At 50.0% G+C, this 12,831-nt stretch overlaps 1 protein-coding gene across 2 annotated transcripts in view; it reads right to left on the reverse strand.

Moving 5' to 3' along the window:
- Positions 1-12,831, reverse strand: part of SLCO2B1 (solute carrier organic anion transporter family member 2B1) — a 61,055-nt gene that overhangs the window by 20,836 nt on the left and 27,388 nt on the right. For both annotated transcript variants that reach the window (XM_075742663.1, XM_010301521.2), the window contains 2 exons: positions 12,537-12,635; positions 9,876-10,006 (listed from right to left, as the gene is read on the reverse strand). In XM_075742663.1, the coding sequence (XP_075598778.1) occupies positions 9,876-10,006; positions 12,537-12,635 (230 nt within the window). The remainder of the gene's footprint in view (positions 1-9,875; positions 10,007-12,536; positions 12,636-12,831) is intronic.

Genomic DNA, 12,831 nt, shown 5'->3' on the forward strand with positions numbered 1-12,831 from the left:
TCCCAGCCTCATCAGATGACTGCAAGTCCAAGGCAAGTGTCCAACATCCCATCAGCAAGCGGGAGGCCAAGGCAGGGGAGGATTTCTTGGATGTACATCAGATCCTTTGCTCTGCAGGCTTCCAGGGGAATCACTGGATGGAGGGCATTAATTAGATTAAATGTGCTACTATACATGTGTAATAGCAGAAAGTGTTCAGCAGGAGTGTGGTTTTCATGGAAAACCACAGCGTATTTTTAGCCAAGACAGAGCCAGCGGCCCCATCGCTGATGTTCCACAGCAGCTCAGCAACGGTGCTGTTGCAACTCTTGACACAAATTTAATGAGTCAGTCAAATGTGTTCATTCAACAGAAATTAGATGTTCTTAATTCACAGGAAAAAAAATGGACAGCTCTTTCGCTAAAATGATCTCTTTTCCTTTGAAATCAAGACTGATTATTAAACATCAGAGAGGTCAAAATGTCCCATGCTGCAAATGCCACATTCCATTTTTGAAGAGCCTCTACAAGGCAAAAGCAATAAAACTCCTTTCGTGGTTTTTATTGGTAGAGCTCGGGATTTCATACATTTTTCAAATGCAAAGATAAAATCCAGCTTCCTTTCACTTTTCAATTAGGTTACAGGGTCTCTTCTCTCTGCTCCAAAACTGCAGTGTTTTCCAAAAATACATTCAAGCTGTTACTGACTGTAGCTTTCCCATCTCCCAGCTGTTTGTACTTCAGAGAGGTAACAGTCTGCTGGGCAATGTCTGCACATCCAAAAAAAAAAAAAAAGCAAAAAAAAAAGCCCCAAATCCCCCCAAATTCCTCAGTCTGGGATGCCTCTGCATCAGAGTGACCCTTGCGAGCGTGACACTTCTGCGCACTTCTGCTGGTTTAGCACCCACTCGAGGAGCAGCTGCTGTCTGTACATGGAGCAAAGGTCTCAAGGAGGAGGAGGAAAACTCTCTCCCCACGCTGACTTGGCCCCATGATATAATTTTTTACTGCCTGAAATTATCAGGAAATGCATTCCTCCAGGGTGAAGCAGGCACGTTCACAAACCCGGGGAAGCAAGCTATGGAGGGACCGGCACTAATCCTGCCTGCTCGATGCAGGCAGGGAGGCGAGCGGTGCTGGCTCTACCGTCGAAGGTCCTCGAGCCCTGCCAGTGATGCTGTACTCCTGCCGCAGGGAATTTTAGCATCACTCAGAGTGGCCGATTTGGCAAGCCGGGATGCAATAACACGGGCTGGTTGCTCAGCGCTACCCTAGCCGTCTGCCGCAGCACCATGCCAAGGAGAACAAACAAATGTAGGAAACATCTTGCAAAATGCCTCCACGCTTGGATTTTCCGGGATGATTACTCAAAGGACTCAGTTTCCTGGTGCATGTCCACCGCTGAACGGGCTCTCGTCGCAACTTATGTTTTCGCGATGGGATTTTTCTCTATCGCTGCCACTTCTAGCCTCGTGCAGGGATGGAGGAGGCAGACTGGCTTTTGAGGAAGCAGGATGAAGCTCCCCCATGCTTTGCATTAGGAAAAGCATCTCTAACCTGACCTTGACCTGGGGAAAGTCCTCTTTTCCCTGCACAGACATGAATAAATCAACTGAGCAGAGCTGAGAGCCTGGACTTGCTTTGCAGGAAAGGCAAATGAAGGCAGCTTACCTGCGAGACGGGCTCCTGGCAAGCGCAGGAGTCCCTGCTTTCACCTGCCTGCTATTGCACCCGCGAGAAGGGCAGCCAGAGGTGCTGGCAGTCTGGTTTTATTCAAATACACCACTGGAAAAAGGGATAAATGACCTGCTCTGTGACGGAGAGGTTTTCCTTGCTTAATTTGAGGCTTCTGCAGAGTTTCCCTCTGGCTGTGCAGAACCTGGTGCTCCCGGCTCAGTGAAAAATAAGGTCAGAGAAGCTATTTTCATATTAAACAAACAAAATGTAAAACCTTGTAGCTTGAAAAGGAATTATTTCCCCTTCTGACAGGGTCACGCTCCCTACAAACGCTTCATTATGCCTCTTCAGGGAAGCGTGGGTCCCACTGGGGACCCTATTTCCTGGAGCGTTAAAATAACCGGCACCTTGCTCACGCGAAATGGGACGATTATTTTTAGCCACCTGTCTTTAGCACCTGTCTTTAAAAGCTCCCGGGGGAAAATCCGAATGTAAGAGACCAGCCCATTCCTGTAACGTGCCAGTTGCACCACCACGCCCTGCTGCTTGGCCCCCAGTTGCTCCCCAAATAATGCTCTGTATTTCTAGACTTCCTTTGCTGGTGCTTTAGGAGCTTTAATAAGGCAGCCTCAGAGCATCGCAGCCCCAGGAGAAAAGATTTCCGGACAAAGACTTAGATTTCCCTGTCCCCGTTCTTCAGCCTTTCCCCACTAACTGACAACCCAAACTGGAGCAGGCGTTTAAGAGAATTCCCCGTCAGTTATTTTCATTTCAGCTTTTCGTGTGCACTGGAAGCGCACCAGGTCACTGCTGAATAAACATGGGAGAATTCAAATAACTGCAGGCAATCTGTCCCAAGACAGAAGCTGGGCAAGTTATTTTTCACTTCCCCAGCACCGTTGCACAATGCCTCTGCCTGCAGAGAAGGGTGGAGTCGCTGCTCCAGTGCCATCCCACCATGCTGGACCTGGGATGTCCTCTGGGACAACCCCAGACAGAGCTGTCAACTGTTTGCACCCTTCAGTTACCCTCCATGGGTTGGGAAATCTCCAATGACCCCGGCGAAGGGCAGGAGGCTCCTTGCAGGCTCAGACATGCTGGTGCAATCCTGTGATGTAGCTGAGAGCAGCACCAGCACCCATGGGGCACCCTCGGGGCAGGGCAGGAAGGGTCCCGGCTGTATTGTACCTGCAGGAGCTTCTCCTCGTCACAAACCTTCTGCTCGGGGACAGCAGGGACAGGCGTTGCCTGGACCTTGCCAAGTGATGTCACCTCCAGCAGGAACAGCAATGCCCAAACGTTTGAGATGGACACATGTAGCCGGGACACAAACATCTCATTCAAGGTTTCTCCATGCTTGCAGCCCCTTCCTGCCACCATGCACGAGGTGCTTTTTGGGATGGAAATGTCAATGCAGCTGGTCCTAAAGTTGCCAGCTCTCCCCGCTCCATGGCTTGAGGCACTGCCCAGACAGATGGGCTTTGTCCTGGGAAATGGGGGTTGACTTCTTAACCCTCTGCTCTGCCAGGTGCATGATGGAGATGCACATCCAGCTTGGCATTCCCCTCTTTCCTCAGGCATCTGCTCACACTATCCAGCAGGGCAATTGAAAGTAAAATCTAGATATACTGTACAGATGACAGAGGACACATCCCCCCACCATCCCAGCGGAAAATCCCATCAGATGCATTATGCTAAGCCACGACAGAGCCATCACGAGCACTCCCACAGTTCATGTCCCTCCAGCCCCACCATGAAACACTCCCAGAAATCCACCTCCTCTGTTCTGAAAAGGATTTCACATCCCAGTCTCTCCCAGCCTCTCTGTCCCATCCCATGGGAGATGACCGTGCCACTTCCACCTCCCTTGTTAGCAACGCTGAGGAAGGAGCATGGTTTCTTTCCATCCCATTTCTGCTCTTCTCCCAGCTGAAGTGCCACCTGTGAAGCTTTGAGATGAAGAAGGACCCAATATGAAAGAGGCATCGTCCTGCTCATCTCTTCTGGTTGGCACCCACATGTCCCCCAGATGGATGAGCTACCTTGGGCTAGAGGCTCATGGATCAGCAGCAGCCTGTTCTCCCTCCTCAACACCACCAGTGTTTAAATAAATAAAGGGAATGAAGTAAGTCTAATCTCTACAGACCTGGGCAAAGCAGAACATGCAGCACCAAATGAGAAACCATTAGCTAAACGTGAAAATTAGGAGAGTAAACGCAATATGGCTAAATAGGTGCAAGAGAACGGAGCATCTCAGAGGGATGTACGGAGCTGCTGGGAGGTGCTGGTGACTTCCTTGGTGGTTTGGCACAGAAGCCCCAACTAATATTTTCAGTAAACCCCTTGGCATAGTGAGAAGACATGTCCTACTAAATCTGCAGAGGAGAAGGAATGTGGGAATTGTCCACACAGAGAGGGCTGGGACACCATATAGGAAAAACCAGGCAACGAAGGGGCTGAAAGGGCAAACCAAACTTACTGCAGAGGGCACAGCCAGGCACTTAGGGTTTAAAAATAATTTCTGCTGCACAGCTGGAAATGTTGGAAATGAGAGGAGGAGAATGACAAATAGCTCCAGGTCTATCTCTGCATGAGCATATGGTGCAGCTGTGGAAGGAGTGAGTATGATGTGAGGAAGAACCAAGGACGGCGTTTCCAGGAGAGCTGGGGGAGTGCAGACCATGCTGCATCACCACTGGAGACCCGATCCAGACTGGTGCAGCACTGGGAAAACCAGCTTTTGACTGGGATGGGCGACAAGCAGGGTCGCTGGCAGGGAGAAGCTCTTTGGCAGCAGAGGACTAGCTAGCCTTCCTCACCCAGCAAAAAGAAGGCTTTCTATAACTATGCCAATATAGCAATGATTAGGAAAAAATATTTAATCAGGATTAGGGGCACAATAACCAACTAAAGACTAAAATATAGACTGGAGAATAGACAAAGCTTTGCAACACGCAGGGAAATAAGGTTTTGAAACCTCCTATCAGTGAGGCTTAGGAGGAAAGCACTGATGAGATGGACTGATATCCAGAGGGGATTGCGTGACAGTGAACCAGAGCCACCAAGGCGTGGACACAACTGGGACATGTAGACCTGCTTCCCATAAAATTCATCTAAGCTTTCTCACAAGGCATCTGTTTGCAGATGACATCTGCTGGCATTGCAGGGGAGGCTTCGTCAGGGTGAGGAGGAAATGTCACTCACCCCCTTTGTACAGCGTTTGGGAGATTTTTGGTTCTGCGTGACTTTGGAGTGTCACAATGAAATCTGAACCAGGAGATAAATAGGTGTACAAGACAGATCTTGCACATGAGAAATACTGAAAAAGGGCAATGCTCCTGCTTTTGTTTAAGGTGCTCCTGAGAGTACCTTTCCCCTTTTTCAAACCCTTTTCATGTCACCCATGGACCTGCTGGGACTGGGAAGGTGCACTACCAGCTGCAATGCGACAGCTGGTAAGCCTCCAAGACAGACAGACACTGTGCCCAAGCAAAACCACAGGGAAAGCCTTTGGTAGACAGAAAACAACTGCCTGGGTTGGGATACAATAAAATCGCCAGGGACAGATGGTGAAGCACGAGCTAAACTTTGGCTATTCAGCAATTGTGACCAGCAGATCGAGGGAGGGGATTCTGCCCCTCTGCTCCGCTCTGGTGAGACCCCCCTGCAGTGCTGCGTCCAGCTTGGGGGTCCCCAGCACAAGAAGGACATGGAGCTGTTGGAGCGAGTCCAGAGGAGGCCACGGAGATGATGGGAGGGCTGGAGCACCTCTGCTCTGGAGACAGGCTGAGAGAGTTGGGCTGGTTCAGCCTGGAGAAGAGAAGGCTGCGGGGAGACCTTAGAGCCCCTTCCAGTCCCTGCAGGGGCTCCAGGAAAGCTGGAGAGGGGCTGGTGCCAAGGGCAGGGAGGGACAGGCCAAGGGGAATGGCCTGAAGCTGCAGGAGGGGAGATGGAGATGAGATGGGAGGCAGAAATCCTTCCCTGTGAGGGTGCTGAGGCCCTGGCACAGGGTGCCCCGAGAAGCTGTGGCTGCCCCTGGCTCCCCAGCAGTGTTGAAGGCCAGGTTGGATGGGGCTTTGGGCAAGCTGGGCTAGTGGAGGGTGTCCCTGCCCATGGCAGGGGTGGCACTGGATGGGCTGGGAGGGCCCTGCCCACCCAAACCATTCCCTGATTCTATGACTCAAAAATGCTCAAGTACTGTAGTTCCCCACAATCCAGGACACAACCCCAAGAAATGGTTCAGGCTCATGGAGGAAGGATTAAACTGGAATTATTGGGGGAAAAAAAATTATCTGGACTGGAAAGAGTTTGTCCAGCAACAGCCTTATCGTCTTATTCCCTGCCTGAGATCATGACAAGTTTATAGCTTTGCTGTGATCGTCCCCCAGACAGGATTATTCAGGATACTTTGGTGCTAGAAACTTACTGACAAGTATCAAAGCAGAGAAATAAAAATGTTCCGGGTCTGGAGTGATTGATTTATGAAAAAAGATCAAAAGAGCAAACTCTCATTATCATTAATGCTAACATAAAGTGCACAAATCATTCCAGGAACTTCAAAGAAAGATGCTATCAAATAAAGGTAAAGCTGGAATGTGGTTGTAGAATAAATAATCTAGATCTGTCTTGGCTGATGGGAGGAGGCAAATAAGTCTCCAGAGAGACAGAGGGCTGTGCTGTTATTCAGCGTTTGCGGGATGACGCCCATTGAGGAGGATGGTCCTTGGTCTGGAGAAACCACCAAGGGCTCAGATGAGTTATATAGAACGAGGTAGGAGACAGGAAGGCACATGAAGGTAGGATGAGAATCAGAGAAGATAAATAATGCTTTTGGCAGCAAGAAGGACTGATCCATGGGCCGGTCTTTGCTACTGGGATCTTGTTAGGTGGACTCTGCAGCACGGAAACTTACCCACAGCTTGTGTTACTCCCAGGCAGCCTCATCATCTACTGAGACATGCGTGGTCCCAGGGGTCTGCAGACTGCAAGTGGCCCAAGGATAACTTGACCTGGAGCACCTGAAATTCCTTTTTGGCCTCCAGAAATGAAGCCCACAGCTGGTGGTACAGACACATCCCTGTGGACAGAGCAGATCTGTACTTTTCCCATGTGTTATTACAGCTGCCATGCCTGGAGGTATTTGCTGTGGGTAAGATATTGTGCTGGGGCTTTACAAACATGGGGAAAAGCCCAGCTGATGCCTTCAACTGCTTGCAGCTTGTGGTTGCTCTGCTGCTGATTGATTTTTCCTGCTTTGGACAGGCAGAAACCCTGAAACCCAAGGCAGTCAAGGAAATGCTGACCGTCTTTAAAGCTGCAGCTGTATTTAGACAGGGTTGACCCAGAGGTTATCGCAACGTCTGTTCTTCCTGATCTGCTGGTCTGTCAAACCCTGCAGTGACCCCATCCCTCCCTCCCCCTCTGCAGTGTGTCGGGGATGGGGTTTCGTGCTGCAGAGCTACTGCGGGGGGTCCCACCTTTCCTCGCTGCAATGCCGCATCTGCCCCTCTCCATCCCAAACCAGACCCGAGCACAAGAAGAAACGACAGCTTCGTGCTTTGCAGTGAGAGGAAACCTGGAAGCAACCCTAAAGCCACAGCATGAGCCACCGCGGTGCCGGGGACCTACCGGGAAAGGGCTGCTGTTCCGGCTGGGGCAGAGGAAGGCAAAATTAGGGTCAATGCTTTAGCATAGCTGAGCTTCGTGCCTGGAGACACACATTTCCTTCCTGTATTTCATGTCTTGCCAATTCTACCCATCCCTTCTGCGGGGTTTTGCAATATATCCCCGGCTGATGTTCTTTCGGAGGGGAACCATGGCTCTACAAGGTCAGCGGTGGGTGCAGTAATTCGGTGACCTTAGAGACGCTGCTGCCTCCAGCTCACTGGAGAGGAAAGGGGGCTGCCCTTCGTGATGGAAAAGCGGCCGTGCCTATACCCTCAGCTGAACACTGATTTACTCCAAGGGCAAGCAAAAGTGATTTATATATACACCTACAGAAAATCACCTGTGATAATGCAGATTTCCTACAAAGCTTTGAGTGTTCAGACAGACAGATGTTTTACCCAGACCAGCATCTAGAAAAGTTTCTAAAGAGGCTTTTTTTGTTGTTTTAAGCAGAGTCCCTGGCTGCTCCTGGCGGTGCCGATACCCCCGTGGGACGGGCACAAGCCGGCTCAGCTGGCTCTGGTGTCTCCCGTCCTGCAAGGAAGACAGAATTTTGCCATCCCTCAGATTATTTTCCTATTATTATGTTTTACTGTAAGCAATTTCCAAAAGCTTTCTGGGGAAAATGGCAAAATGGAGAGAAATTCAAGAAGATCTGGGCTGCAAAGAAAGAACTGGGTGCTCAGCCATGTGATATCAGATATCAGCCAATAGAGCAGGAAGAAATCCTGCTGGTTTTATAAAATCACTATCCAACCAATCCTTCCTCAAACTCTTCAGAACTACTCAGACTGAAGAGAGTGCAGCACCTGCAAAAAAGCGCAGTTGTTTTTGTTCAAAGTACATTATTTTCTCTCAAGAGCCGTTTATGAAATTAATATTCCCAGCAGCCCTAATAAAGAACCTTTCTCCTAAGATGTAGTGTGCCACCTTTGCACACTGAGCAGGTTCTGCTACTATAGATCATCCATAATGACTTTAAAGTGAACAAAGCTTCACGAGGATAAATCAGGTGCATTGCATTCAGTATTGCCCGCATCCTGCAAATCGCTGAGCAGTTTCCAACACATTACCTCGCAGGACCGCAGCACCTTTGCAAACCTCACAGCATATGCAACCCAGGAGTAGATCATTATATCCCCAGAAGTGTAACTGGTACAACAGGTCACATTTTCCCAGGCAGGTAAAACCCAAATCTCCCTAAGAATCACTCATTCCTGCGGAAATTCAGGCAGCGGCAGGAGAAATGAAGAATTATTCTGCACCAAATATAGTGCATGGACTTGTTTAGACATGAAAGTTTCAACGCTGCCCCAAGGTAAAATATATGTGAAAGACAATTACACAGGCTAGAGTATGGCCAAGACATTGAGCAGAGCACGATTTCACCTACTAAGGGCGTCCCAGCAACATTCAGTAACATTCAAAACCATAGCATGATGCCTCCTCTAAAACCACAGTTTTATTTTGTATTATTCCTCATGACACGCCGGTTGCCAGAAAACCGGGACCCGCAGCCAGCGAAACGCTTGGGAAGCTTGCAAGCTGTTTCATATCTTGGCGTGAGCACTGAAGCACCCAGGAGGGCTCCAGGGAGCTCGAAAAACCCTGGCAGTAGACACAGAAGCAACGGGCTCCAGCAAGAGCCAGGGACAAGCATCCCCTGAGCAGACTGCAGGCAGACGAACGTCAGTTTAGCTTGCAGTAACGAGTTCAGGCTGCTAAAGGCTTTTTCCCTGCCAGACAGCTCTGAGGATGTTACAGAGCCAGGGTTCAAGGGCTGGAAAGAGTCTAAAATCCTTTTGGCCAGCAAAGAGGTCGCGGTGAGGAGAGGTGGTGGGTGAAGTTGGATGCTGGAGCAGCAGCTAACCCCGAGCCCCGTGGACGGTGAGCAGTGAGAACGGGCTTTTGCAGTGGAAACAAGACAAACGATCCTTCAGCCTCAGTATTTCAAACACCCCCAGGGTAGAACTCACTTTTAAGAAAGGCTCCTGATGCGTTATTCATATTTCCTATGAACGAGGACCAATTTCCTCATTGGGCACATGTGACTCCTCCTGAAGGGAAACAAGGGCCTTCGGCGCAGCATCTCCCACCAGCTCCCAAAAGAGATGCAGCAGAAGGAGCAGGACCATTGCTTCCCTAGGGAAGGCAAGGAGTCCCACCTCCAGGTAAGCCAGGAGGGTGGCTGTGAGAAGGACCTCAATCCACACAGGGCTTGGCCGGTGCTATATGTTCCTGTGCAGAGGAATCAACGCACCGGTGCTCTTTCAGTGCCCCACCAAGGAAATGATCACACCCATTAAGGTGCTTGAACCACGCTGGGTTTCACTAAGCATCTGCTTAGCATACAAGAGCCTCTGACAAAGGTGAGAGCAAATCACAGCTCACATTTGACTTCGGGATGCAGCTATAAACTGCACGACCATTTCCACAGTCGTGTTTCTCAGGGACGCAGCAGCTAATGCTGGCAGAGAGGGAGTAACGTGCCTATAAATACACGAGGTATTTGTGTGCAATGCCAAAAGGGCAATCTGCAGCACCTCTCCTACCTCTTTCGGCATTTCCCGTGGGAAGAAGAAATAAGGCACCGCAGACAGGGCCACGAGACTGGCTGCGACCAGGAAACCAAGCCACCAGGCGCCGACCCACCGCGGGTCCTTGTTCGTGAGCTGGACTTCATCTGCAACACAAACGGAGAAATGGGCATTAAATCAAAGGTGAACGGAGGGACCCCAGTGTGCCAAAGGGATGGTGATGGGTGGCCCTAAGTCATCCCAGACATCAGCGTGCTCCAAAGTGGTGGCTCCCAACCTGGTGACCACCACTTTTGGGGTCTGAGCAACATTTGTACCTGATTCATCCCATGGTGCTAAATCACATTTCATTCTTTGTTATCACCAGGGTGTCTAAAAACCCACTCAGCCCTTTGGAGGGAGACAACTGGGAGAGGGATGTCCTAGAGCTGGAAAGGCAAAGGAGAGCATCCCCATCACAGCTTTTTCAGAGAAGGGATACCCACGTCGTGAAAAAGCTTGGAAATACTCGAGGGCATTAAGCCATGATGTCTGTCAATACAGAAGGAAAAATCCTTTCTTGAGATTAAAACAGAGTTAACTCCAATTAACTTTCGGCATCCAAGAGCATTGATTTACTTCTTTACAGCCTGGCTACCCACACAAGGACCCCCTGTTCACAGCAGGACTTGGACCCCAGAGCTGTGCCCACCAATCTGGTCCATCAGCCAGTGCCTGGTTGGCAGCTCCACCAACAGAAGCCGATCTTTAAAAATGCTTTAATAAGGATTATATCTCTTTCTCCTCTCTGTCTTCCTTCAGTTCACCCTGCCTCCTCTCCTGTTGTCCTCAGGGCACTCTGCCAGAGGTAACATTTTCTGTGGGGAGGGTACGTGGCACAAATAAAACGGGATATGCAGAAGCCAGAATGCATATTCACAACAGGGCGAATCTGAACCAAGAAATATTTCTTCAGAAAAAGGGGACACCTGTGGTTAGATAGTATTCACAAGCCATCCTAGGAAATGAGTCCTCCCAGAAACCTCTTCTTTAACGGCGAGGTTTAAGACAAGCGAGCTATTCTCACGGAGGGGGGGTGCAATTAAAACTGCAATCAGTTTACTGGATTTCGGTACGACGGATACTGCCACATCTAATCTCCCATCTCTGGAAGTTACAAGTGATAGGTCAAAGAAATTTGATAATCTTCTCCCTGTACAATGCGTTTACTCAACTGAAATTTGAAATCTCTTCCTGAACAAACACCAACAAGTTTTTTTCTAGGAAAACATGAGGTTAAGTTAGATTTAGCATTAAGCAGCCACAGCTCGATAGCTTTTCCCAGTAAGCTGAAGAGATCTTTAAGCTGAAGATAGCTCTAAAACTGGGTGTCCTCCAGTTCTGGCTACTCAGGCACATTTCTTATTCAACATCCATCTGCAGAAGATGGCTTAGAAGAACTGAGCATCGGGGTGTGCAGGCAGACAGCAGACCCCAATGCCGTTTCTTCATCCTTCAGAGGCAGGTAAGCCAAGACTCCAGACATCTCGCCAGGGTTCTCCCACTGAGGAGGATGGATAGCTGCAGCAATAAGCTTGGACGTCGCCTGATGGGAGGAGGCAGTGTCAAGACTAGAGTGTGCTCTTGTGCTGCAAATTTCATAAACATCTACAGTGACAAAGTCCAGGTGAAAAAGCATCCGGTGAAGTCAGTGAGAAGAAATGAGCTCTGAGAAGGAGCCAAAGCCATTGCATCTGCAGCGTCAACACCCGCTGCTCATCCAGCTCCAGCCCTGATGCTGTCCGGTCAGCACCCAAAGGAGCCTGTCCATCGTCCTTTTCCTCACCTGAGGATATGCTGAGCTGTACAATGTGTGTCTGCTCTGTTAATAACCAGGAAAGAGCCTCTTGTTTTCCAGGCCAGGATTCAAGAGCAGCCAAAAAGGAGATGACTAAAAATGGCTCAGGAAGAGACATTTGAAAAGGAAATCCCTTTCATGCTCCTTTCTTGCCCTAACCAGCATTTCTCTTCTACTTGTTTTCACCTTCCTCCCATCCTACCCTTCCCTCTGCTTCTTCACATCTCAAGGTCCTGGTACCCATTCTCCATTCTTTCTCTCTTATTTCTCCCCTCCATCTTTCTCTTTCATGTTTCTTTCTAGGTTTTACTTATCCTCCACATCCCCACTCTTCTCCGGTGCTGGCTGACAGCAAAATGCTCCCGCTGCTGTCATTGGCATATGGCAGAAAATGCGTAGAAGAATGAAAATCAGGTCTGCTCTAAAAGCACAATGCAGATGGGCATCTCTCTAACCAGACCTGGCAGCAACCAAGGGGTGAGGGATCCCCAGGAGAAAGCTCTGATTGAGATACGGGATTCCAGCAGCCACGGTACCAGGTTCAACCCTGCGGATGCGTGTGTGACACTGAGTTGGGTGGGAAGCACCAACTTTTTTGGGGCATCCACCCCAGCACTGATGGGACCGGTCCCAGAGCATCCCCAGGTGATTGAAGTGACTGAACAGGCAAGACAGGAGGCAAAAGGAGCCAGCCCCTGCCCCGCAGGTTGCACCTTCATCCCTGGGCGAGGGCGGGGGTGGTTAGGGTGCCCGGAGCGGGGCTTGACCGCTTGCAGGCTCAATAGACGGGATGCAGCGCACAGGGTGCTGGCTGGCTCTCCGAGGGCGCGTCCACTCACCTCCAGTGACTTTGTCAATGTCGACGTAAAAACGCAGCATGGCAGAGCCCAGCATGAAGGCCACCCCCGGCCCGATGACGGTCACGGAGAACAAGATCCCTGCAGAGGGGCGAGAGCAGAGAGGGGCTCAGCCCTGTGCAAAGGGACCAACGGGGACAGGAGGTGCCTCGAGGCAGGACCCGGATCCACCACATCTGCCTCCAGCATGAGCTGTTTCCCTGGCAGGTTTCTTATCTCACACCTTTTGAATGGTTACAACCCCATGCTTTCCACACTCCCTTTACAGGAAAGGTTT

This window comes from Balearica regulorum, chromosome 1, assembly GCF_011004875.1.
Source record: "Balearica regulorum gibbericeps isolate bBalReg1 chromosome 1, bBalReg1.pri, whole genome shotgun sequence".
Classification (NCBI taxonomy): domain Eukaryota; kingdom Metazoa; phylum Chordata; class Aves; order Gruiformes; family Gruidae; genus Balearica; species Balearica regulorum.